This window comes from Scophthalmus maximus, chromosome 6 (genome assembly GCF_022379125.1).
Source record: "Scophthalmus maximus strain ysfricsl-2021 chromosome 6, ASM2237912v1, whole genome shotgun sequence".
Lineage (NCBI taxonomy): Eukaryota > Metazoa > Chordata > Actinopteri > Pleuronectiformes > Scophthalmidae > Scophthalmus > Scophthalmus maximus.
The window spans coordinates 18,874,893-18,901,099 of NC_061520.1; the positions used below are offsets into that span (position 1 = coordinate 18,874,893).

Genomic DNA, 26,207 nt, shown 5'->3' on the forward strand with positions numbered 1-26,207 from the left:
AACATCACGGGGAAAAGTGTATACTAGGAGATGTTTTTGTTGACAAATACAGTATCAAACCTGCAGTTCATATGAACGAAATTCTTCCAAGTGTGTTTTCCCAGGCCAGGTTCTATGTAGTGTCTCATATGACACGTGGCATTCAGTGCTTATCACACATTAGTCCAAGTATCGTGTATCAGTGTATTTCACTGAAGATAACAATGGAAATCATTTTCATTGTGGGGACGCGCGCGCGTCGTGACGCAGCGACGTCGCGCTCCCAGAATGCAGTCTGGTAAACAGACATGGAAGCGCCAGGTGAAGACCTCCACAGAGGCTGAGCGCTGAGCACTCGCTTCTTTCCCACCGTCGTCTGTCTCCTTCGCCCGGTGCATCCGGCCGATCCGCATCCGCCCGGCGTCACGTTCACGTCTACGGCATCCGGAGCCTCGGTAAGAGCGAACTCGCCGCCGTCCCGCGGCGACTGTTGGCGACTTGTGCTGTTGCTGTCAGGCTCCTGCCAGCTTCCTCGCTAACGCTAGTCATGGCTGGCTGGCTGGCTACAGGCTGCAGCTAGCAGGCTAATGTAGCCGCCGCTGCTTCTGTGGTAACGCTTGTAACCTGTCACACGTCCGCGCCGCCTCGATGACACGGCCCACGATCGACTCGAATCCCTTTCCTCCCACACGCCAACATTGAACACACACGCAGACCCGACCGTTTCTCGTTTAAACACACGCACACCCGTGTGGTCAGCGTGCAGTAGAGGGGGCGGGGGGGGGGGGGGGGGGGGGGGGGTGGCGACGCTAGCCAATTAAACTGCGGGCTCCTGTCGGTCGCTGCTAGCTAACCGTGTGGCCGTGTAAAGTTGTGCGACTTTTTTTTGTTTTTGTTTGTGCCACTGGCAATAGGGTCGACCTTTTCTTCTCGTTTTGCCTCTGACTTTCGAAAAAGCCCCAAACCACACGTGACTTCAGGCTCAACTACCAGTAGTGACATGTTCATGTGCAACTGTGACAACTTTACAGTGTGTACAGTGTCTTCACTTTGAAGTCAGCTTTGTACTTTTATACGTGCAAATGTACACGGCAAAATCAGTTTGATCTTTTTATCGACTCTCCGTCGACTTGCGCCGTGTATATATTGTGATATCTTGTTATGGCATTTCAACATTCTTTTGTCCAGATTACCGTAAAAAATAATTTCTCGTTAGAACCGACAAACTGACTTTGAAGTGTCTGACCTACACGTTTAATGAGTTTTGTTCGGTACGAGCCGGTAACAGCAAAACCCCAATTCGTTGCATTGAACGGAGAGGTGAATACGTTGAGATTTTGGCATAGGTTTGCTCTACAATGATTTATGATGATATTGCACGTATATCCATGTCAGTTCATATTGATACTGTGACATTTTTTTTAACCATATTGCCCACTCCTTATAGTAAATGTAGGACAGATGAAATCTCAAATACCCTCCACAGTTTTTCATATCATGCAGCTTTAAACTTGTCACATTTCTATTAAAGAATGCCTATTCTTTAATAGAAAGGATAAAAGATTTGTGTTTTTTTTAAGAATGTTTGATGATGTTTATATTGTGTGAAAGGTTTTAGTAATTGTAACTCCTTTTTTAAAAAAAACTTTTTAGATAATATCATCTTTTAGAAGCAAAGGATGTGAGCCAGTGACATTAATAACTGCTGCATTCAGTCTAGGCTTGCAACATGTGAAAGACACATCACTAATTTCAGTAGTTAAACCGGAGCTTTTCCCTTCTACAGTATGACGTATTAAAATGTTTGCTGTGAAAAATGTTGGTGTACTATACATTCGGTGCTCTGCAGGTTCGAAGAATTTTGTAATTTTGTATTTTAAAGTAGTTGAAAGGCGAAGCATGTACATTTATTTAGCAAATTTCAACCATGCAATTCAAAGTGCTTTATACAATGTATGTTAGGCATCAAGATAAAATGTAAAATTAACACAAAAATGTAATAAATAAATAAAAGAAAAAAAATTTTGTAGAGGGAAATCTCATGTTGGTAATATTTAGGAATCCAGCCTGTAGCGTGTTTCACACATGCATAGTTGTGTACAGTTAGTTCCTATTGATTATGGCAAGTTTTAAACGTCTGATAATCTTATGAAGTATCGTTCAAATTCAAACAAAACTAAAGTGAGGTGTTGTAATTTATACACAACAGTTGTTATTGTATGGCGTTTTGTTTTGCTTAATCAAGCCACTGGCTACCTCTGTGAATTTATCGAGTATGTTTTGCAGCAGTTAAGACAAGAAAAATAATGATAAAAGGGTATGTCTCAGTCTTTAAAAGGGATTAGTGTGGCGCTAGTGAGATGGTTAGGGATGCTGCTTAATGGATTGGATTACTGCATCATGGTAAGAAACTCTGTGATGAGGCCCTGGGAGGACAATGTTACCTTCCCGATATAGTCGTGTAATTCCCTGTTCACTGATTGACCCTATCAATAAACTGCAAAACAAAGAACCTGATACTGACCTATCTTCCCTCAACTCTTGTCTTTGTGTGTGTATGTATGTGTTTGGGTTTGTGTGTGTTTCCAGTCTTCCTCTCCGGTGTGTGTGGTAGCCAGCGATCACCCAAACCGATGAGGATCGGCTGATTGAGATAAAAATCAATCTTTTTTTCTTATTTTGCCAAGGTAAGACCTCACAGTCATTATTACACTCTATTGACAATAAGTGTTTACTAAAAAAATGTATTACAATAACCACAAGTGGTTGAGCAGTGCTTACAAATGTTTACAACTGTCTTATTTAGAAAAACATTGGAGTTCATACATATATAACTATAATTGCTTTTCAATCAATATGCAACCCTGTAATTTCCCAAAATGTCTATTTTTTGGATCCTGGTTTCAGTCAGCTTAGTTTACTTTAGCTTAGTTATTTTGAACACATATGCTACAAACATAGTTCTTTGCCTGTTCTTGGATAGACAATAATGGATGACCTAGAATTACTGCCTTGCGGTTGTCTGCCTTCACCAACTACTCATCTTGTATTTGACATCCATTTCCTTTCCGACTCGTATAATATATGCATAGAAAATGCTGAAGAAATGTAATGAAAATTCATACAAGTGTACATTTTCTTATACTGTAGTTATTATTATCATATTTCACAGTTAATTTAATTATGGGGTGAATCTCACCTTTTTATAAATAACCCCTCCTGTAAATGCAGTTCCATCCAGTACAACTGTCCTGCTATCTAGTTTTTGCTGAAACTTTCAGCAAAAACATTCAGTATTTTCATGAAGGGATGCATATATTTAAGATGGGATGTTTGTTTTATGTGATTAGTAGATTTGAAACATTACAAACAACTTTAAGTGAAATGTAAACCAATACAACGCGACCACCTCAGCAAACATGCATCGCTACTAGTGTCTGAAAAAAACCTTTGTTTTGGACTGCCTAACATTGTACAGGGGTCGTTTTTCTTATTGTGATTACATGTATATGATCAGTATTTTATGACCAGTCTCAAGTGACTGGTTCACACACAAGACATTAGACTGTCAAGAGTGAATGAAGTTACAAACTTGCGTTTGCCTTTTCTGGTAATTTCACAGACTTAAATCACACTTGAGTAATGTAAGTGCAGCTTTTGCAGAAATATATGCAGAAATATAACTTCAAAGAAGATATTAGCAGGTAGAATGTCTCTAATATCATGGTGCGTGTGTCTTTTAGTGATTAAAGGGTTTCATTGTGTCCTTAAAAGGTAAAAAAAAATATCCAATAATCTACAATAAGAAATGTACGCCTTAAATTGTCTAAATTTTGACAGGTCTTAAGTTATTATTACTTTTTATGAATTGCATTTACTTCAGTGTTGTTTTGTTTGTGCTGTTGGGGGATAAAAGGTTCTGGATCAAACTGTAACAAAACTACAGAATGAAACCAACATGAAACCAATAACCACTAATGTAAACTGTGCAGCCAGGTCAGGATTTATCAAAGCACACTCAGCCAGGGTGGAAAGATGTGGTTTTGTGAGCTAATGTGGTGCATTGTCACATGATGAAAAAAAGCTATTTCTAAAATTAATCGGTTAATATTGCTTTTAGCAATGTGACTTTCAAATATGGGTATGTGTAAGTTCATTTGGCTTAAGTGCATCACAAATAGTGCTGAGGTGAGATTTGAAGAAACCAAAAATCACTGTTTCTCAATATAGATTGACTAATATTAAGGCTATATTTTATTTAAAAAAAAAGGGTTGGCTGGTGAAGGTGATGTACTGGTCACCGAAAAAAGGTCTGAAAGAGAATATGACACCCACAGGTTATTGTAATTGGTGGTGGTGGGTAAATGGATAATTACACATTCCAGGGAAATACACTCGATGTGCCTCTTAGAAGGAAAAAAAGGGTTCATGTTTTGTGAAACTGTGGGAAAACTTTTGTTGGCATAGATCATTTATTATTTTGTAACATTGTTGTGTATAACACTGATTTTATATGGAAGATGTAGAATATTAAGTCTTGACCCATTCTTTGCAGAACCTAATGGAAACTTTTCAGAAGAAAATAACAAGGGACTAAAAATTTTAATATATTTTGTTGTTCTTTAATCATCAAATTACAACCCGAACATCGAGCTTGTTACATCTGTATTTATAGGAACACATTTAAATATTAAGTTGTAAATATAGTTGTAAATATAGTAGTTCTTTTAGATTTGTAGGCTCCAGGAATGTTTTCTTTTAAAGCCTTGAATCATCCCCAGTATGCAATATGAATGATATCTGTTGTTGGACCATTTGAACATTTCCTTTAGGAACCACTCTTCATTGTGAAGACGGAATTCCTCATAGTATGAACCTATGCAACTACTGTAGATTTTCAAAGTTACCAGTGGATGTGTTGACATCTTATTACACAGTTCGATAATTTGTGACAAAGGTGTATGCATATGCAACAATAATAGAACCTAAATCTTCTCATTTTTTTTACCATGACTCATTGGCATCATCTTCAAGATAAGTTTCTCAATTTGTATTTCTAAATTTGGTGTTTAGCTATGTTTGTACACTGTGTACTTGAAACTAGCAACAGAGGGCCAAGGTCATTTTTGGTCTCAAGGTTCTTCAGAGTGCATGCCAAATGGGAATACATTTGAATTTGCTGACATTTATTAGGAGGAGTTGTTTATTTTGATTTGTGTAGCGTGCAAGCTTACCCTGGCCTTGTAATTCTGTCAAATAGACAAATGATCATGTCTTAAGATTTTCAGATGAATTGAGATCAGTCAGCTCTATGACATTCATACAAAATGGCAAGGACTGTACTAGTTGAAAACCAGAAAAGTCAGATTATCTTATTACTGCCTCTGGGAAATTCACAATTCAAATACAGCAACAAAAACTCTTTTCAAAAAAGATATATACGTGTATACAGAGTGCAAAAAGTAATGTGCAGTGGGTTGAAAATAATACATAATAGTATTATTAAATATTACTATAAAAAATATTTTTTTTTCTCTCCACGGAAATATACTATACATGGAATGGTACTGAATAAAGAGTATTACATTAAAGATGGTTATTATGGAGTCTGACAACTGTCGGGATGAAGGACCTGCGCTAGCGCTCCGTCCTTTGTTAATATGCATCATTTTATTTAAAATATAATATGGCATATCGCTCTGTAACCGGACATTATGCACGCGTCATGTTATCTGTGTGTCAACATGAAGTTGTAGGAGATGGTAAACGCTGACCAACCAGGGCGCCAGATGCGTTCCGATGATGAACTGGCAGTCCAAAAAAAACAAAAAACTTATTCGGTATTATGACTATAATGTGATCATATTTGTACTTGTTGCTCGTCGAATGCCCCCCCCCCCCCCCCCCCCGTGTGTGAGAGGGGCGGGTGCGGCGAGAACGACGCGCGGTCGCCCGTGTCAGTCGGTGGAAGCGGTCCTCCTATCCCGAGCGCGAACCGCCGCTGACTCTTGTGTTGTTACATTGTAGCGGAAAGAATGTCGGAAAGGGCCGAGGATGACGTCAGGGGGGAGCTGCGCCGAGCGGCCAGGCAGCAGCTGAAGCAGCAGCAGCAGCAGCAGCAGCAGCAGATCCAGCGGGGAGAAGGCTCCACAGCAATGGCGACTGTTGCGGAGCGGAGGTCCCTGCCGAGTCCGGAGACAATGCTGGGACAGCCCTGGAGCAGCTGGCTCGACGCCGCCAAACTCCACGGCCACGACGGTGAGTGCCCCGGCGGCGCTGGGCGTGCGCGAGGGAAGCGAGGTCGAGCGCGACGGTTGCCAGTCCCGACCTGTTTTTTTTTGTTTTTTTTCTTTTTTTTTTTTGGCCGGATTGCATGCAGTTATTTTCGATGGAGTACGAAGGAACGACGCTGGTAGCGAGAGCACGCGCAGGCGAGCAAGTGCAACTCTTTAATCTGTCTGTGTGTGTCGGCTCGTCTCCGCTTTCAGGTGCGGAATCGGAGGAAAGTTTCAAAGACTTGGGGAGAAATCGAGAAGCCATGCGTTTGTGCAGAGAAGGTGAGTGTTATTTACACAAAGGTGTATTTTGGTTCTGGGCTTTGCTCTCACAGACACACACACACACACACACACACACATGGATTTGAGCACTTTACACAAGTCGTTCCGTCACAATGGAAGACTACTGTAAATCATGCGCAAACATTGAAACGACTGGATAGAATCAGCCAAACGTGTGGGTTATTCTTGTTGTGGCAGGCATTTGCATGAGCCCCTAAAATAACTGAACGGTTAACAACTTGGACTCGCTGTAGGTGAGCGCAGGCCCCAACAAAGTACCAACACTGTCACCAACTGTGTGAAGAATGCATCTTATGGACTCTATTGTTTAGCATCCACATTTCTGCCATTTGACACGTGAAAGCCTGCACCGTATCTGGCAACACACCTCGCTGCTTGTTGCCTGATATGTAAGAATTGTGCCACAGATTTCAACATTTAATCGGTGGAAAGTTGTGCGACTTGTAATAAGAAAAAAACAGACCCCTCAAATGAAAACAGGCCTGCTGGGACTTTTTTTTGTAAAAGCCACTTCTTATTCATAGTTCTCAGATCATATTTCACATGCTGTAATGTTTTTGTTACCACATACTTAAAACAATAGTTGTTAAAATTACTTTTGATTGTCTATGTACTAACCCTCCATCAAACATGGCATATAGATATTTAAAATTCATGCCGGACAAATTTAAACTCTGAAAGTCAACCATCATTGAGAGTAAAATAAATATCTACTTCATTACTCAAAGTTCTAGGATGATTATTTTCTTTTCGATTTCCAGTTTTCCCCCACATTTCTCTCTAAAGCAGAAACATGTTGTAGTGTTAGTATTTATTCTTTCTATTATAGGCAGCAACAGGAAAATGTTCAGTTATGACATAATAAAGAGAAAGGACCTCGTCCGACGAAGGTAATAAAACCCACAATCAGGAGCGCACATCACCTGGATTCTCAGCCACACAATGAGGTTTGAAACGCTTTGTGCTGCAATTTAATTTTTGGAAACACCTTGATTAGCATTAGCTGATTTGTCCCGCAGACAGGCCTGGATTTGCGGTGAGCCTAGCCACAAAGGTACATCTGTTATGACAATAAAATGGCATCTTGTTAAATTACGAATCAACAATCATGCAGTCATTGTCCAGGCTCGCCAAGCTCTGAGGCTGACATCAGTTGACAGGATGAGAGGAGGACTGACCCCTCCATTTAACTCTCATTCAAATGAAAGATGAAAACAGTTTTTTTTCTATAGCCATAGTAGTTTGAACCTTAGCTTGTTTAATGAAATGATTTTGTGCTTCACTAATGTTTTTAGGTGGATGATTGTGGCAACCTTCTCAAAAGCATGTAATAACAAAGATAGTGTGTTTATTTTTGCTTTTTATACATTTCATCAACACATAAACAGCTGATTTACATCAAGGACACATAAGCAGGGCATGTCGTTTGTGACCTTGCTGTCATGACACTGTCATTGCAGTGACTAGGACACTAAGATTAAGTTGCATCCTTCTTTTGGATCTCTATCTCACAACAAAGGATGCAGTGAAAATAATCGTAGGTTTCTTTTTGTTTTTTACCACTTGTCCTTGACCTCGATGGAAAATGTCAAGAGGCCGAGGAAAGATGTGAAGGAGAAAAGAAATCTGCAGTGCTAAGAGAAGTCAAATATATTTTCACTAGACAATGTAATTATGCAATGGCAGATGTTATTAACATAGGTGACTTTAAATGTTGCTGCTGCAAGGAATTGTGGGACAACAGTATCTCCTTTCCTTTCTTAAACGACGGTCCAGTGTCCACACTATGCTAAAGGAGATAAGACAGGAAACATTGGATCAACTTTTCTTCAGAGGATCCGACCAGCTCTTATTGTGGCTGACACATTTTGGTCAAATAATTTTGGCTCAACACTTATAATTTAAAAGTGTGTGTCCAACTGTGGGAACCTATGGCCCTGTTCATACTGGCATTAAAATGCATCTCGGGTGATCTAATCCCAAGTGGACCGCCCTTAAGTACCTAAATTCACACCTGAAACTAGAACGCGTTCCTATATGTGTGTGATCGGATCTCTTAACCAAATGCTTTCTTGTCTTTAGCTTGTCTCCGACAATGACAGACAGGTCTGTTGTCAATGTGATTGTGTGTGTGAGAGAGAGTGAGACAGGGAGACGAGGAGCGGCTTTGCAAATCAATTCGCTGCGCACAGCTCGACAATGAAAACAGATTTTTACTCATTTGAAATAAGAAATCCTGTGGTGGTCAGTGTTAATGTTGCTGTGGGACACCACAAATTAATCAATGTAAAGGAAACACAGAGGAGTGTATACATCTTTTCATTTCAGATGAAACTGTTACGCTCCAGAGGACATTAGTTGAGTTGGTGGCCGTTTACTGTGTAGCGGGACCCATACGCATCCACACCACTGAAATAATGTGGCCCAGGCCACCTCCAGATGTGGTCCGACTGGTCAGATCTCAATGCATCTCGGGTCCACTTATGATCAGATCCCCTGAGATTTTAAATCCAGGTATGAACAGGACCTGTGTGTCCCCACGTGTCTCTCTAAAGGAGGAGGCTATTGGGCAGGCTACCTGTCAGCACTTATCTAATTTAGCATTTTTGTTGATCAACAATTTTCCCTTGTGTGCACACTGTGAAAACCATTGCACATTTTCAGCATCAAATGTATTATTACATATCGTAACTATGGCTTAGAATACAATATTTAAAATTGGGTCATATACATTGGTTTGAATACATTTGTAGTTTTTGATCCGGTTTTAAAGTGAATGAAACTGTTTCCCCTCTAAGAAAAGCACTTTCAGACGAAGGCAGAGCGATGATGTGGTCTTTTAAAGGTTGTTCCTTGTCTCAAGGTTGTTACACCACTTTCCTCGAAATTGTCTCTAGCAGCGTCTATCAGTGACTGTTTGTGTCATGGGGCTGGTAAACACATGCTGCCCGTGGCAGAAACGGTGGTCATAGTATGTTATTCTGTACGTGCGCGTCTGTCTAGTGGGGGTATTACAAGGGTATGACTACACCTCTTCACCATGACTCACCACCACATTCCTCCTGTGGTGCAACTGCCATTCTAACGTACTCGGATGATTAACACACACTTTGAAAAAGGGGGATTAGAAATAACTGTCTGATGAATTACTCATCATCTGTCTTGTTTTCTGTTATTTTATTTTACAGTTGCACTGTTACAGTCAGGGAGGCTGGCAAGTGTGGTCCCAGCACGGGTGTCACAGTTCAGATTCAGAAAGCGTGTGTGCTGCTCAGAGGCAGTGAGAGATGCTGCTATTCTATCTAGATCATTCATCACTGCCATGGATGAGGATGGTGAAATTAACTGGACTCTAGTTCTCTTCCTCTGTCTCTCGCTCGCAGACTCTCTTTCTCCTCATCGAGCGAAGGTCCGCCGCTCGCTCCCTCGCCGTCTTGCTGAGGCCTCAGCTTGCGTCTCTACTCTGTGTTTTTTCTCCGTCACGCTTGTTTCTCGGCTTTGCTCGGCCCCTTATTTTTTCTCCTCGTCGGTAACTTCCTTTATTCCGCTATCCTTTTCATCTCCTACTTGCACAAGAATAAAATGGAGAGCAAGAATTGGGCAGACATGGTGGCATTAGACCACCTTTTTAAGGCAGGCCATTTTAGCGTTACAGTTCAGTCAGTGCCAGGGCGCTGAATGCCGAGTGGCAAGGCGAACTAGCCAGGGTGCTTTTGTAGTTGAGCAACCCGTTTGGAGAATTCTCCCAAGTGTACAACAGCGAAAGTTTGGGAATGGGTGTTGTTTGACCTTGCGATTGACCCAGTCAGGATATGTGGTTGGCCTGTTGGACTCTGCAGTTCTTGGGCCTCCTCTGGAAGATTCAGAGAGAAGGAGTTTTGATGGAGAATACACAGGAAGCTGGCAAATGTATTTGCTCTTTCACTATGGCTTCAATTTTTTTAGTTGTCCAGAAGAATGACTCACAGAGAAAACAAGATGAAAACAGTTAAACAGAAAAGAAGTTGCCCAGAATTTACCGCTTCCAACCGTTGCTTCAATGGCTTATGCTTCTGCAGCTGGCAACCAGTGAATACTACCTTCCACTTGTTTTCTTTGCACAGTAGTCCGACTCGTGCTTGTGCACATCAGCAGTGCACTTTACTACTCAAGTTCTATATAATTTACATGCCTTTGTCCATTAAGTGAAGACATTTGCCTATTCTCTGTGGCAGACCTCAGCTGCTGTGAAAATAAGTCTTTTCACTCCACTGCTGTTGAAGGAGACACTTAGCTGAGTGGCTTCAGACAATTGAAGCACATTAAATCGCATCAGGCTTGTCAATTCTTCCACACAAGACCGCCTCAGACCACCCTGAGAGGCAACCTGCCAGGTAGTCCCTTTTATATGGCCTTTGCTTAATGGCCCTCATCCCTTCCAGATTCGACTAGCGATGTTTGGAGAACCCTTGACGGCCCTCGTAGAGTACGTCTTGGAGAGGGGCTCCACTTCTCTCCTCTTGTATCCTCTCCTCTGCTCATCTCATCATAACACCCCAGGCAATCGCTTAATTAGCCTCCCTAATTAGCTGGTTTCTGGTTCTGTGCGCCAGAGTAAATTTTGATCACATCCGGGTGAGGAGCGGCACTTACCTCGGATTTACCACAGAGTGGCTTGAGAAGTGTGAGGCTTGGGTCATACTATGCTGGGTAGTTAGAGATGCCGGAGCTGCACACGTTCATATGCCTAAGAATTGCAATATCTCTGTGGCCTATTAAACAACTTCCTTAACTTGACAAATTGAACAACACCAACGGGTTACTTCTGATTGTTGGCCTGAAACAAATTATTTTCATTACAGATAGGTCTGCAGTTTATTCTCACCATCATGTGATAAATGGTCGGGATGTCATGATCCCGATCTCAACCATTGGGATCAGGGCCAATCAAGGCATTTTTTTAACTGATCTGGATGGGCTTTATTGAGCTCCTGCTCCTTTATTTCAGGCCAGCTGCAAGTGGGGCTTCACTCTTGACCTGAAACACGTGACTGTCACGTGTATCACCACACAGTTGAGTTGGTCTTAACTTTATAAATAATTCAACAGCTAGCAATGGTACACGTATCTCCCAACTCCGTCGTATACTGATGTAATACCTGCGACCCACCTAGCGAGGTGCGTTCAAGTACTTCCGTACATCTCACTGCAGTGACAATGGCGTTTATTTAGTTTCAAAACTCGCGCACGTACGAACCACACAAAAAAACAACGATCAAACAAAAAAACATTAAGGAACAGCTTGGATGTAGATACTTTTTTTCTTAATTCATTGCAGAGCTATATAATTGTCAAACATATACATTGGATTGATTTTAAAAACTTTAGTGTACTTGAAGTGTGCACCGGCAACTGTATTATAAAAAACAAGTATCGGATCGGGACTCGATATCGGCAGATACTCAATATTAAATTACTCAGATCAGGAACGGGGACAAAAAAAACTTGGTCGGGACATCCCTAGTAATTGGTTTTATCTGTAAAATTTGAAAAAGGCAAACAATTTCCTAACTTCCAAGGTGATGTCTTCAAATTGCTTGTTTTGGCTGAACAATAGTCCAAACCCCAATGATATTCAGTGTACTCTTACATATAGTGTTTTCAGAAAGTATTCAGACCCCTTCAATTTTTTGCACTGCAGTTATTTTTGTCTGTGAGAGACATTGGTTCTTTGACAGCGGGTAACCTTTGGATCGCTGGCTCTGCCCTTTCCTGGTTCTTTTCTAGGCTGTGTTTTCTGTGCTGACTGATGGGGACTATTACTAGAGAGTGATCCTTATTTGCATGTTCAGACTTTGCTTGTCAGGTTGCCTTGTATGAACTCATCAGTTTTTTAATATTCTTAATATCGATAACATGTTTTTGTGTATGTCTGAATTGTCCTTTTTTAAGGTTACGAAAAAAAGTATCCGACTGGAATGACTCCCTTGAGCTGTTACAGTGTTATGACAACTAATGGTGGATGTTTCAGTTTAGATGCGACGTCCAACTGGGGCACTAGGTGAACACAGGTCGGTTTTATTTGCTTCTCCTTGACCTGTGCCCGGTCTGGTTTATTCTTCCCCTGTGTACAGACATGCCTATATTTGGCCAGTGTCCCGCACAGGATGACTTCTACCTGGTGATGTGCAACCACTGTGGCCAAGTAGTCAAGCCCCAAGCCTTCCAAGCACACTACGGTAAGCATCACTCATGTGCACACAAAATACATGCACTCACATATTCAGTAGTGTCGCATGCAAACACCGCGCAGGAATGGATTTTAATCGTTTTTGATCACACATTACAAGGGATGGAGGTGTGAAGAAGGAAGTTACACAAAGTACTTTTCATGTGTTGGAACTTGATACTCGCACTCACTGTATACCGGTACAAGGCCTGTGGTGATATTTCACACATTAACCTTTACCTCTACCTTTGAAGGAAAAAGTAGTGAGGGAATCCCTCACTACTTTTTCCTTCTCCACACTGAAACCTGAGAGGAGATGCCACAGACTTTGATTTATTTATTTATTTGTTTGTTTGTTTGTTTGACTCGCATGGTCTCACTTGTGTGTGTTTACAATTCCCCTGTTAATATTTGATGTGGCTCTCTCAGTCTTCCCAATAATGTACTGTTTTCACTGTTACAGCTGAGATCAGATTTCTAGTTCTGTTAATACGTGTGTGTGTGTGTGTGTGTGTGTGTGTGTGTGTGTGTGTGTGTGTGTGTGTGTGTGTGTGTGTGTGTGTGTGTGTGTGTGTGTGTGTGTGTGTGTGTGTGTGTGTGTGTGTGTGTGTGTGTGTGTGTGTGTGTGTGTGTGTGTGTGTGTGTGTGTGTGTGTGTGTGTGTGTGCTTGGCTCTTTGACTAGAGTGGTAAAGTAAATGGATGAGTTGTATGATCTTTGAATGTAATGATTGCATGACTGTGGATCTTGTTGAAATTCACTGTCTTGCCCAATCACCTACGCTCACAACAAGAAATAAGCTGACCATGACATTGTCAGACTGCATGTTCGAGAGACACCTCCTGTGTCCTGTCATGTCGGCCTGTTGATTCAAAGTAAGAATCTGTATCAGTCCTCACAAGTCAAGAGGACAGGAATTGTCAGTCAATTCATGTGACCTTGTTCTGACTGACTTCTGATGACTTCACACCTTAATAGCATTCGCTTTTGTCCCCACAATTTCAGCATCTGACTCTAAACCTCTGATGGTATTCTCTTCTTATAACTTGGGTCTTCTTTCTTTTTATTGTCCTTTATATGGATTGAGTCTTAGTCACTGAGCTCTTCTCAGCGGTGCACGTTCTCCATGAAGTTAGACAGTTATAGTTGTCAAGGTCGGCCACAAGAGGGAGGTATAGCAGCACGTGGCTCATAGAGGAACTGTCCTTACTAGTGTTTCAACAACACTCGGGGTAAAAAGAACTCCTCCCACAATTGAGCAATATAGACTAATATGAGCCTGTCTGGACCAGACTATTAATTATGTACGGCGTTCAGTGGAGTTTTCATACCTTCCTGGGGATTTTAAATGAGAAGTAGACGAACACCGGAAGGCATTTCAGTTCCTGTAAAGTAAAACAATACTGACAGTGTCACAGCAGGTGGCTGAGTTCATCTTGAACAGGGTGGTATTGTTGATGCAGACTGTGCACAATCTGATCGGTGCAGCAAAAGCGCCCAGAATGAACAGTGATCTGACAGGGATTTCAGGCTGTTTATTGCCATTTGTTTCATCTATTGTTACAATGCGCTCATACATAATAAACGTTTTGTTTCCTCTGTTTCTGTAATGTGTTAATACATGAGCAAAATGTCACTTAGTAAAGCACATACATCCACCAAGGTCAAACAATAATCTGCCTCCCTCTTATAATTGAAAAATACAAAAGAGGATAGAAATTAAGATATTTTACATAAAATAAAAAGGTACAAACTCACAGGAAAATGTCTTTCTCAACTAAATTAGTTGATGTTATTTCATCGTTTTGTCAAACATTTTGTAGTTTGAATTTGTTGTTATTTGTGAGGAATAATTTGAATTCTCCACGATTAACATAAAATTTATAATTTATCAGGTGTCAGGCCAAATACGTCCACCATATTCAATATTGTTTTTCTTTTACTGACAACTCTTAGCAAGCTAATGCTAGTTCCACAACAGTTACAGTTACTGGATTGAAATGTTTAGCAACGACCCAACTCTGCAGAAGAATAAGAAGGTGTGTGTGTGTGTGTGTGTGTGTGTGTGTGTGTGTGTGTGTGTGTGTGTGTGTGTGTGTGTGTGTGTGTGTGTGTGTGTGTGTGTGTGTGTGTGTGTGTGTGTGTGTGTGTGTGTGTGTGTGTGTGTGATTTTGATTCAGTGATTGATGAGGCCCAGAAAATTGAATCAGTTGCCCACTTAAACTAAATTAAAATGACTGTTGCCTCCCTTGATTTCCGTTCAAGCAGGAGTTGTAAGCACTGGAACAGGGCTGCAACCAAGTAATTTCCATTAACACTTAAAGCATTAGAAAATAGTAAATTCTGATGATAGTTTTCTAGAGCCCTAATATGATGATTTTCCTTTTTACAGTGTTATAAAACTGGAAGGAAAACCTCAGGTTGAAATCCCAGAATACAATTTTCTGATTTCAACTTTTGATATTTTTAACACCACATTGATTATCAAAAAAAATTGCAGATTAATGTTCTGTTTGATTATTAGTTTCAGTTCCACACCGGAAGAATCTATATCATTTGTGAAATGTCTGTGGCTGTGCTAATATGTGTCCGCACAGAGCCGCAGTGCTCCTGCTGCGATTTTCCTCCCGTCTTCCTCTCTCTGATGTCATTATGGTAAGACCCCACGTGGCGTTAACTCAGAGCAGAGGCACTGATCACAGCGCCGTGGAATTGGTCGCGATATGATTTGAGCGCACTTCTCTGTGCACCGATGTCCCCCGTGATCCTAGAGGGGACCGCGCTCACCGCAGAACGGGGCAGCTGCAAGCTCGGCCGCCGTTTCATGCATTCTTTCATGAACTTGTCGAACAAAGACTTTGTCTCGCTGCTCTGCTCAGACACGTAGGCCAAACCAACACTCATGTTTGAACCATGCACCTCGTGCTTAGATAGCAAGAAATCGAATCACTGTGTCATTTATTGTTTTTGCAATAAGAACGTGGTAATCATTTCACAAATGGCGTACAGAAGCTAGAATGTGCTACGGCTCGGACATGGTGCCTGTGGTGATGGTAGTAAAGCAGTCACACTCAAGCGCTGATGCTTTTCTCTCGGTCACAGAGCCTTGGCAGCATGATAACGGTTTGACGGTGTGAAAGATATTAAGGCTCCTCCTATTCTTTGTGTCTGTTGTCACATTTTTCTCGAGTCTTTTTTAATTCCTCTGCTGCTGCTGCTGCTGCTGCTGCTGGTGTCCTCACTGAGCGTCGTGCTGGGGTTCCCTGGTGTGAGTTTGTGTGTAGCGTGAGTTGTTGACTGTGACCGGGACAGGACAGGATAGCAGCGGAAGGAGAGAGGGAGCAAAAGAAGGACCTTAGGGTTTTGTGGCTGCTAAGAAGTGGGAGGGAAGACTTGTGTCGTGAATGGGTGTGTAAAGATAGGCCCTGAGGTGACATGGGGGGGAACTCAAGCCTTTTTTTCCCTCCCTGAAAAGAGAAATTGGAGGAAGGCTAAACAACATGAGAGTGTGTGTATTTTGTGTGTGCATGTGTTCGTGGCTGAGGAAGTGCGCGCTTGTGTGTTAGTATCCCCTCCACTGTCCACCGCAGCAACAATCTTGTCTGCTGATCACCTGCTGAGCTTGAGCTCTGGCCGCCAGGCCGCTTTCCAGCTACGAGGTTAGCTTACTAGGCCCACACCTCGCCATGGTAACTTTCAAGACCCATTGGTGCTCCTGAAGCTGTGTCCGCTTGCGTTCTCTAATCATCCGGTGCCATTTTGCCCCGTGCACCAACACGTGGAGACCAAGAGGGTCACGATAACCTTCAGTCGCCTGTTTCTCCTCAACTCATCAGTGGACACCTGTGTGTGTGTGTGTGTGTGTGTGTGTGTGTGTGTGTGTGTGTGTGTGTGTGTGTGTGTGTGTGTGTGTGTGTGTGTGTGTGTGTGTGTGTGTGTGTGTGTGTGTGTGTGTGTGTGTGTGTGTGTGTGTGTGTGTGTGTGTGTGTGTGTGTGTGTGTGTGTGTGTGTGTCCCTCTCTTTCTCCACTTATGGTCACAGCAGCAGGAGTGTCTGATTGTGTGACCCCTCTGCGACCCCCAGAGGCCCGGTATACTGTATCTGTTTGGGAGCTGCTTCATATCCAAGATTCAAGACTTTGGTGCAAGTTGCAGCTACCTCTGTATTTAAAAAAAATCTTTATTAGCTATCCCACTTTCATTGGTAGTTTTAGCTGGGGAGCAGCTAATGAACCCCAGACAGTCGTCCAAGTGTTAATGAATATCAAGTGATGAGAGATTTCTATGAAACCCCAACGCTTCAGGAGTCCAGTGTTTGTTCATTTTTGGAACCTTTTTTTTTCTTTGCAAAAGAAAATAAGGCAAGCACTTAGTGATATGCAATTTTTTTCCCCATTCTTCTATTTTTGTCTTTCCATCCACAAGTCAGCATCATCCAAATCTTTTCTGCTGTCGTACTGCCTTTTATCAGTTTGCACAGCATCTGTTCTGAGAAGCTCAGACAGGAAATGAAGCTCTTGACCTGTTAGCTGCTTCTATTTCAGGCTGAGTTGGCATGAATCACAAATGCTGCTTATTTGTTGTCTAGATAAACTGCTCACCATTGTCAGAGGAAGATTTGTATGTTCCCATGTGTTTTCCTTTTTCTCCTGACTAATGGCCCACTTATTTCCACATTTACCCATATAGCCTTGCCACTTATGGTGTTTGCTTTGAGACATCAAATTGATCATCTAATTTTGTATTATTAGATGATCGATCTGTATTTGTCATGTTTTAATGCCAGCCTGGTTCATTCTGTCGCCGCAGAGAGAAGACACAGTTCAGCCAGCAAGCCAGCCTCCACCTCGCCCTTCCCCGTGTCGGGCAGGAACCGGAGCAGCACCAGTGGGCTCGGGCCTGGGCTGGGCTCGGGGTCTGCAGCCGGAGCGGTGACTGGAGGCATCCTGGGTCGACTCTCAACTGCTGGATCCGGCTTGACGTCCTCCTCGACGTCCTCCAATCCCAAACTCCTCAAACCAGCCAAAGAGAAGCTGCCAGGCATTCCGCGAAGACCCCCGTTGACACCCTTCAGAATGCTCCAGCCGGACAAGACACAGTGAGTTTACCCGTGTAACATTTTTTGTGATATAATTTGTTGCTCTGGTTTTACAGAATGGCGATATCTATGTATATGGATTACACAATTTTTTCTCACTAGTGTGACACTTCTGAACACGCCAATAAAACATTCTTAATACCAATGGTTTAATTTCACATGTGCAAAGAGCAGCATAAACAACATGAGGATTCGCACATCATCACACACGCTGCTGTGAAAAGATTGAAACAGAAGAAAGCAGACCAACGGGCCCTCACCGGCTGTTTGTATTTACCTCATACAATTTTTATCATGATTTAGATATTTTAATTAAATAATCCTACATCATCAACACTGGTACACATAATGTTAATGTTATGATTTCCACTTGTGCTTTTCCTGCTGTGACAGGTCAAATGGCTGCTCTGAAAAGAACCCTTTTTCTAGTCTAATTTATTTCAAAATTCTCTATTATCTCTATTTTTTTTTTTTTGATAAATGATGGATCTTATTAGTTTCATGTTTTGTCCTCCCAGCTCCATTCATACGTGTACATCTGTCTCTTACCATGCGTTTCTCACTGGCTCAGTGTTTCTAACTCTCAGCTTCCTCCTCGCTGCCCTCTTCATCTCTGTAACCTTCTCTTCCAGCCTCACCCCGGCTGTCAAGGTGGAGAAGATGCACCTGAGGGTGGACTCGTCCGCTAAGCTGGTGCAGGCCCCACCTGCCCCCACCACCACCTCATCCTCCTCCACATCCTCCTCTAGCACCACTGTGAGCTCCAACACTACCACCATCACCACCTCCTCCTCCTCATCAGCCCTTAAACCAGGCCTTAACTGTCCCTCCATACCAAAGCCTCCATTACTGGCCCCGGGTCAGATCCCCAACGGCAAGGGCCACCTCTCGGACAAGAAGCAGGACAGCAGCAGCAGTGCCAGTAGCAGACGCCACATCAGCAAGAAAGTGACAGGTGAGCGGTTGTTGTGGTTTTGTAATGTTAATTTTTTGTGTTGTCGAGCCTGAGTGATACATATGTAAGCACTGAGGAAAACACCACAGGACTTACAGAACCGGTGATTTTACAGTGCAAGTAACATTTCCCCCTCTCTATTCTGCTGTGACTTCAGAGTTCAATCCAGATATCCACTGTGGCGTTGTGGATATTACAGCTCGGAAAACATGCACAAGATCTCTAACATGCAAGGTAACCAGTCTGCCTGTTTGTCTGTGTACACTTGGTCTCAAGTAACTGTTTATCATTTACAATCCATTAGCTGGCAGTCTTGTACAGTTACAGTTACACTTACTATCAACAGATCCCATTAATTGACCAAATCCTTAAGGTTACATTTTAAATTCTTGACTATTTGTGCAAGGAATAGTAGAACAATGGTGATACTGCTGCATTGTTTATATGATCCCATTTTTCAAAATAGAAAATATAAATTTTTTTTTGAGTCAAAGCATCAAACCTGTAACCAGCAGCAGCAATGTGGAGGTCAGTGTTTTACACAGTGCAACAGTGGTACTCCTTGATGTCTTTGTAATAGGTTTTTGGATGATAATATAGCTCCATGGCACAGGAATAAGCTGTATCAGGGTTTATGATTATATACGTAGAGAATATTACAAGGCTTACTCTTGAAGTTTAGATGGTGATGTTTATAGTTATTGTCAGCATAGAAACATATCACACATATCCACATAACAACTGAGAGCTGTATCTTTCATGTAAAAATATGAATAAAGAGCACCAAACATCATCAGTCTAACCCGACAGCAAAACTGACCATTGACCTCTCCAATGTCACAACAGACACATTCCTTAAGCCAGCGGAGGGCGGTGCCAGGGCGGAGGAAGCGCTTTGACACATTGCTGGCGGAGCACAAGAACAGAGCAAGGGAGCGGGAGAGGGAGAAAGAACCTCACCAACCCCATTCCCAGCAAAACCCCCCTCTCAGGGACCCACAACCCCCCTCGCACCTCACCACCGCCCATGACCCCCACCAGGTGGCTCATGGCAACGGTCCTGCCCAAGACGCCACTAAGCCTTTGCCACTCGGCAAGCCCAAATTTCACAGCCCTGGTCTTCCACGGTGAGTGCGGCACCAGACTCATTCTCGTGTTTCATTTTGTAATGGATGCTTGTGTTGTGTTGTGTGCAGTGACACCGGACAAACAAGGTTGCAGTTTAGCAGTTGCCACATTTTAGCAAATTGACTGACAGTTGAGGGCCAGTGGTTCTCTCAGTTTTCAGAGTTGTTATGACTCAATCATCTGTCTGTCAGACTAAACAGCAGTCACGGAGGTGGCCCCCACGGAGACACTGCGGTGGTCCATGAGTCACCACATCATAACCCCCAAACGGCCCCTGACGGGTTATCCCGACCCTCGAGCGATGAGGGCGAGAATGAGGAGCGGGAGGACAATGCTGACAAACTGGACTGTCACTATTCAGGTTACCACCCTCGACCGGCAGCTGTGAGTGCCCCCCACCATCACCGATCTGTGATAAGCCACAGATATCTTTCTATTTTTGTCACAGTAGTGAAACTATGATGGATTGACGATTTGATCGGTGCCCCCTTTCTGTTCCCAGTACTGTACCTTTGGAAGTCGACTGTTTGGAAGAGGCTTTTACTCGTTTGACCGGCGATGGGACAAAGTGCGATGTGCCCTTACCACGATGATGGACAAGCATGTCAACTCTCAGATGTGGAAGTAAGTTTGTCCAGCTCAGATTCTTCAAATTGTTACTGCAGATGTGGACGCATTAATAAAATGCTTATTTTTTTTCGAAATACCTTTTTAAATAGTTGCGTGATGTTTACACAGAGAAAGATGATGATTGACCGTCTTGCCTCTTATAATCAGAATTCCTAACTTGTTAACTGTCATAGCTAATGAACTATATTTTTCCTTTTTGCAGGAAAATCCCATTGGCCTTGGAGAACTCCTCCTCTGTTGCACCTACCCATAGGACAAGCACAAATTCCCATGGTAGCACTCCTTCCTCAGGCTTCCTGGGCCCCCCTGCCACCTTGCCCCAGACTCCTTATAGCCAATGTTATGAGGGCAAATCAGTGCTCTCCTATGGGACCACCTTAAATGCCCGTAGCTCCCCACAGGGCGGGGCTGAGCACCCGGCCTACGGCACCACACAGGCCCGACAAGTGTCTTCGTTGCCGCAGATGCCTTCAGCCCACTCGTCCTCATCCTCCTCTTCTTCAGTTTCATCCCTAGCCTCAGGCCGGGCGCTCAAGTCCCGCTCCTCCAGCAGCAGCACTACCAAGTCATCATCATCCTTCAGGCCCAAGGAGATCTCCTCTGGCTCCTCCACACCTGTCCTTCCCAATGCCACTGGTGGGGGCACCAGCGCAGCCAACATTAACAGTAGCAGCACTAGTTTCAGCTCGGGGAAGAAGAGGAAGAACAGCTCTCTCCTCTCCTCATCCCACGGCGCCTCTGAATCCTCCGCTTCTAATGCCAACTACTCTTCCTCCTCCTCCCCTTTCAAGAAGAACTGTGCAAATGTCAGCAGCTCAGGGAGCACCCACCACCACCACAGCTCATTAGGTTCTTCATCCTCATCGTCGTTATCGTCCTCCCACAGCGGTGTCCACAGCGTGGGGCTCAACTGTGGCCCCACCGTGCGGACCAACTCGCTTAGCCTCAAGGCCGAGCCGTCTGGAGGAGGTTCAGCAGGCGGCTCCTCGGGGCCCCCTGCGCGAGGTCCTCCTTCGGGCAGCCCCGCAGAATCTATCAAGCGCATGAGTGTGGTGATGAACAGCAGTGACTCCACCCTTTCCCTGGGGCCCTTTGTCCACCACCAGTCCTCATCTGACCACCACACCAGCTTCAGCCACCACTCCTCAGACGGGCGCCTGGAGGGCAAGAAGCGCAAAAGCTCTCCTGTATCCAGCAGCATTAATAGTGGAGGAGGGGGAGGGGGAGGGGGAGGAGGAGGTGGAGGAGGACCTGGTAGACCCAAAGTGGCCAAGTCACCTGCCATTAACAACATCCATGGGAAACATGGGCGGAGCATTCCAGGGACGCAAGGGCTGCCCAACAACTCCCATTTACATCAGGTGAGTTCTGTCAGTCAGGATGTTTTAATTAAATACAGGGCAGCACCTGGGAGGTTTCTCCATGAAATATTAATGTGTTTAAATTGTACATTTGTCACATTTCACAGTATGTTACGATGTTTATGAAAAAACTGGGTCTTGTTCAAAGAGTAAAAGTGTCTGTGAAATCCCATTATTGTTTTGTCACCAATCAAAAATGTCAAACATTCATTAGTTCCAGCTTCTCAAATGTGAGGATTTTCTCGTTCGTTTGCGTGTCGAACTGTCGGTCAGGCCACATTAGTGATCCGATGTCACCTTGGGCTATGGGAACTTGTAATTTGTACATTTTGTAGAGTAAATTCTATTAAATTTACGATGAATCTTGTGATTAATCCCAAGGCTATTGGCGTCTTTTAACATGGATTGTTAGCCATCATAATTGCATGCCAGGGATGGCACTATCAGAATGGCAGTCTGTCGTTTCACCGCCTTTGTTCAGCCTGTAATATCTCAACAGATAGTTTTGAACAGACATTCATTCTCCAAGAGGATGAAAGTTAAATTCATAAAAGATACTGATGGACTAGTGAAGTTTTACAAGAGTTTCATATGTTCACCGAAGGCAGAATTCACAATAAACAACTTCAACACGACTTGTCTCATGATGTCACACGACTGACTGACGACAGACGAAAGCAGACACGTTTCGTGAAGTGTGTGACTCCCTGTCTGATCTCAGAATAAAAATTTAAAAAACGCAAACAGGAGCTTCTGTAGCTCTGTGTAGTTGTCTGACCTCCCCATAATGCTTGACTCCTGTATCTTACACCCCATCCCGGTTTCTGATAGGCTGAAATGCTGGAGTTGTCGCTGACCCCCACAAGCTGGAAATCTGATCAGAGTCTCTATAGTCCCGGCTTTAAAGAGTTCACATGTCAAAAAAAGGGGGTAGTGTAAACTACTCTTTAAGCGATCAAGCCTGATGGCAAACAAAACACAATTTGTTCTCGGGTAACTGGACAGACTCAGAAGTGCAAATGGCACTGTCAAAGTCCCTTTTTTGCCTGTCTAGATTTTGTTTTGCCGATCTAAAGCATTTTCACTGAAGTTTGTCTCTCTCTCCTTCCTCCCCAGCCAAAGGCTCGTCCCTGACAGCGGTGTCTGGCTTCAAGTGTGTGGAACCGACACACGGACAGGGAACGATCCGGAGCGGTCCGTCGGCTGCTCTGGACTGCACGAGGCCTTTTAAAAATCCAACCCACATTACTCTCAGCTTCCCACAATCCTCAGGGTGGAGATGATCTGGACTGCCCAGTGAAGTCAATGTGGTCCTTACTAATTCTCCCAAAGCCATGTGTGTGCGTGTGTGTATGGGTGTGTGTGTTGGGCATGGTGGCACTGTATGAGGTTAGGATAGCAGCATGGGGCATCAGGGGTCCAAAGAGCGAGCCAAGGGACCCCGCCCCCCGCCCCTTCCACGCAAGTATAGTCCTAGTATTGTGAGAGGTCTTCCTGTCTGGTTGGATGTAGGAGAAACTATAGCAGCAGCTAAGTGTCTCTTGAACTGGGGTTCGAAGCTCATGGGGTTCAGGTTTAAGGGCTGCCACGACGAGCTGTCATGATGCCGAGCAACTGGGGGGAGACAGCAAGCCGATCTCTTCCGCGCTCGCTAAACGAATGTGTGTGTGAATGTGCGCGTGTGTGTGTTAAGAGTATTTTTCTCATGTCAGATTCTGCTGGACTACTGGAATTTCCAACTTAATGACACCCCCAGCGCCTGATCTCAGAGGCCTTGGAAGAAGAGCAGGAGGAGGAGGAGCAGCAAGATGTTACTCGCAAACACCTCTAACAACACACAATCTCCTTGTTGTTTCACTTTTACATTAGTCTGACTCTCTTTGGCGACACGTCGAGTGACCTCGGGCCGCACGCAGTGGCACCGAGACGAACCCGAAAGGACGATCTGGTCAATTCTTTTATTACCCAGAATAATTATGCAAGTGTTACTTTTATTTTATGATTTCTTATGAGCTTTTTACACTGAACTACAAAGAGTCTTTGTAGACGTGAGGAAGACGGTAATGCTTTCAAATGTGAAAAGGACGCCTGATGTGCCCATTGGATTGAATCTTTTGTCAGAGAAGATAGCCTAGCGTTGAGGACACCTTTGTCTGAATCATGTCATTGTGCAGAACGATCGCCACAGTAGACCTACGCCCAACTGTGAACGGCACTAAATAACTGCTCCCTCCACAGGCACTGCTTAGGTGTCCACACGGCTCGCCAGAAGCTGCTATCAGCTTTGCCAACTCTCTTTTTTTTTTTTCCCCCCCTATCAACTATGAGGTGGGCCAGGCTGCTCAAGAAGCGGTGATGGTGCATTGCCAGCTTACCTATTCTTTTACCCTCACAGCTGTGTAAAACCCACAGCTGCTGACGGGCAGATGTGAATTGTAACGTTTTATTATTATTTTTCCCTACATAGGGAATCAGGTATGGTACGTCTTAACTGGAACAAAACTTTATGCACATCACCTGTCTTCTGTGGGTATGATTGTCCCTCCTCTGTGTAACCACTACCCGAGCTCCTGGATGTTATCGAGTTCCAATGCCTCACTGTAAAAACTACTCTGGCGTGTGTCGAAAAAGAGACTAGTCCCAGTAGAACAGATAGCCAGGCATTATCCTCTGTTCCTTTTTGTCAAAATGGAGTCTTAAATGAGGCCATACCTTCCCCGATTTCACATTGGGATGTTTGCTTACCTTGCGTGGTCTCGAGTGGGTTTTTAAAATGGTGCGAGATTCATGGAGATGGCTTCATAGGACATTGAACTTTTGGCATCGCCTGTTTTATGGAAGCTCCACTGATGTCAAGATAGTGTGGAAAAGTAGACAATTTTATTTTTAAGAATCCTAGTTTTAGCTTCTTTTTTTTCTTTTCTTGTAGCCTATGTATCAAACAAGTATTGAAGTATCCCTATTTGAGAATACATATTTTGTTAACAAATTGTACATAGTGAAATATGTATTTTTTTGCACAGGCATTTTTCGTACAAGCTAAAAATTTTGGTACAGCTGGAAAAAAAAAAGTCATTATTTATTTAGGGGGGAAAGAGATGAGAATCAGAGAAGTTGACTATTTGAAGTGGTTCACTGCCGAGTCTATATAATGCAATACGCCTATATGTAGAAGCTGAAGCATCTCATGAATCGTGTACTGAGGTCCTTTAAGGAACAGCGGTGCAAGTGTCGCCACTGTAGCGTGTGTCTGTACGACAGAGGATACCTTTATTCACTTTTCAAGGTCTCAATCACATGTGCTTTTACAAGACATTTTACGTTGCCTAGGAATCAACACAACAAAAAACAATTTGCTCTGTGACCCAGTTAGCCTGTGATTTGAAAACGTGCTGCAGGCTCGACGCTGTGCCCGTTGGCTAACTCGTTTCCATGTACTCTTGAGACACTTTGTAGACCACGATTGAAACACTTGTTGATTTATGACGGCTGAAGGGGACTTCAGCTGTCGTCGCAAGGAAGAGGAACCCTTCAGACAGTCCAGCTGCTCGCATCATCGTTGCCAAACAAGTTATTTGAAATCACAGCTTTTAAAGAAACATCAAATTAAAGAAAGTGCCTGAATTTGTTTCACCATGACTGTTCGAGGACAGTATTCTTTGGGTTGTTTTACCTTACTTGAATGTTCTAAAGTGTTTAGGAGTTTGCTTTTAAATCTGCCTAAGAACCCTAAATGTGGTAAAACCTGAGCTCGACACCTGCCCAGTAGGAAAGTGTTTTTTGTTTTGTTTTTTTTAAATCAGAGTTTTCCAGACAAGACATTGAGATTTTCAGTCGGCCTCAGTGTGTGGCTTTGGTCCCCTCCGGTTTACTGGGATTTGTACACAAGAATCTTCGATCAAGTGTTTTGTTTACCCTCGAACTCAACTGACATCGTGACCATTGTTTCCAGTACATGGAAACATTTGCGAGGATGTTTTGTTTTTTTAATCAGCACCATAGACTTGGAATGTGAAAGAGAGAATACAGCTCGTATCTGGGAGGTAAAAAAATAAATCCACCATTCATACTATGTAAAAGTGTATAGATTTCCTTTTGTATACATTATCAGAATCATTTTCAGCTGGACTTGCGTATTGGCTGCTATGTAATTCATGAACAAAACATAGGTTAGAATTAATATTTAAAGAAAAAAGATTGTATAGTATATTTGTTTTGTAACAAGTTTCTGTAAATAAAATAATTTATACTGCTATTTATATGAAATCA

The 26,207-nt window shown here is 43.2% G+C and overlaps 1 protein-coding gene across 1 annotated transcript; it reads left to right on the plus strand.

The window, feature by feature from the left end:
• Positions 1 to 282: 282 nt before the first annotated feature.
• On the plus strand, positions 283 to 26,204 carry LOC118308816 (ataxin-7). The gene is made up of 13 exons (XM_035630210.2): positions 283 to 434; positions 2,569 to 2,666; positions 6,007 to 6,237; positions 6,468 to 6,536; positions 12,674 to 12,778; positions 17,576 to 17,864; positions 18,497 to 18,819; positions 18,977 to 19,053; positions 19,666 to 19,946; positions 20,139 to 20,331; positions 20,450 to 20,571; positions 20,780 to 21,938; positions 23,055 to 26,204. The coding sequence occupies exons 3-13, from the start codon at positions 6,015 to 6,017 to the stop codon at positions 23,070 to 23,072; spliced, it is 2,859 nt and encodes a 952-aa protein (XP_035486103.1). The 5' UTR covers positions 283 to 434; positions 2,569 to 2,666; positions 6,007 to 6,014; the 3' UTR covers positions 23,073 to 26,204.
• Positions 26,205 to 26,207: the final 3 nt, after the last annotated feature.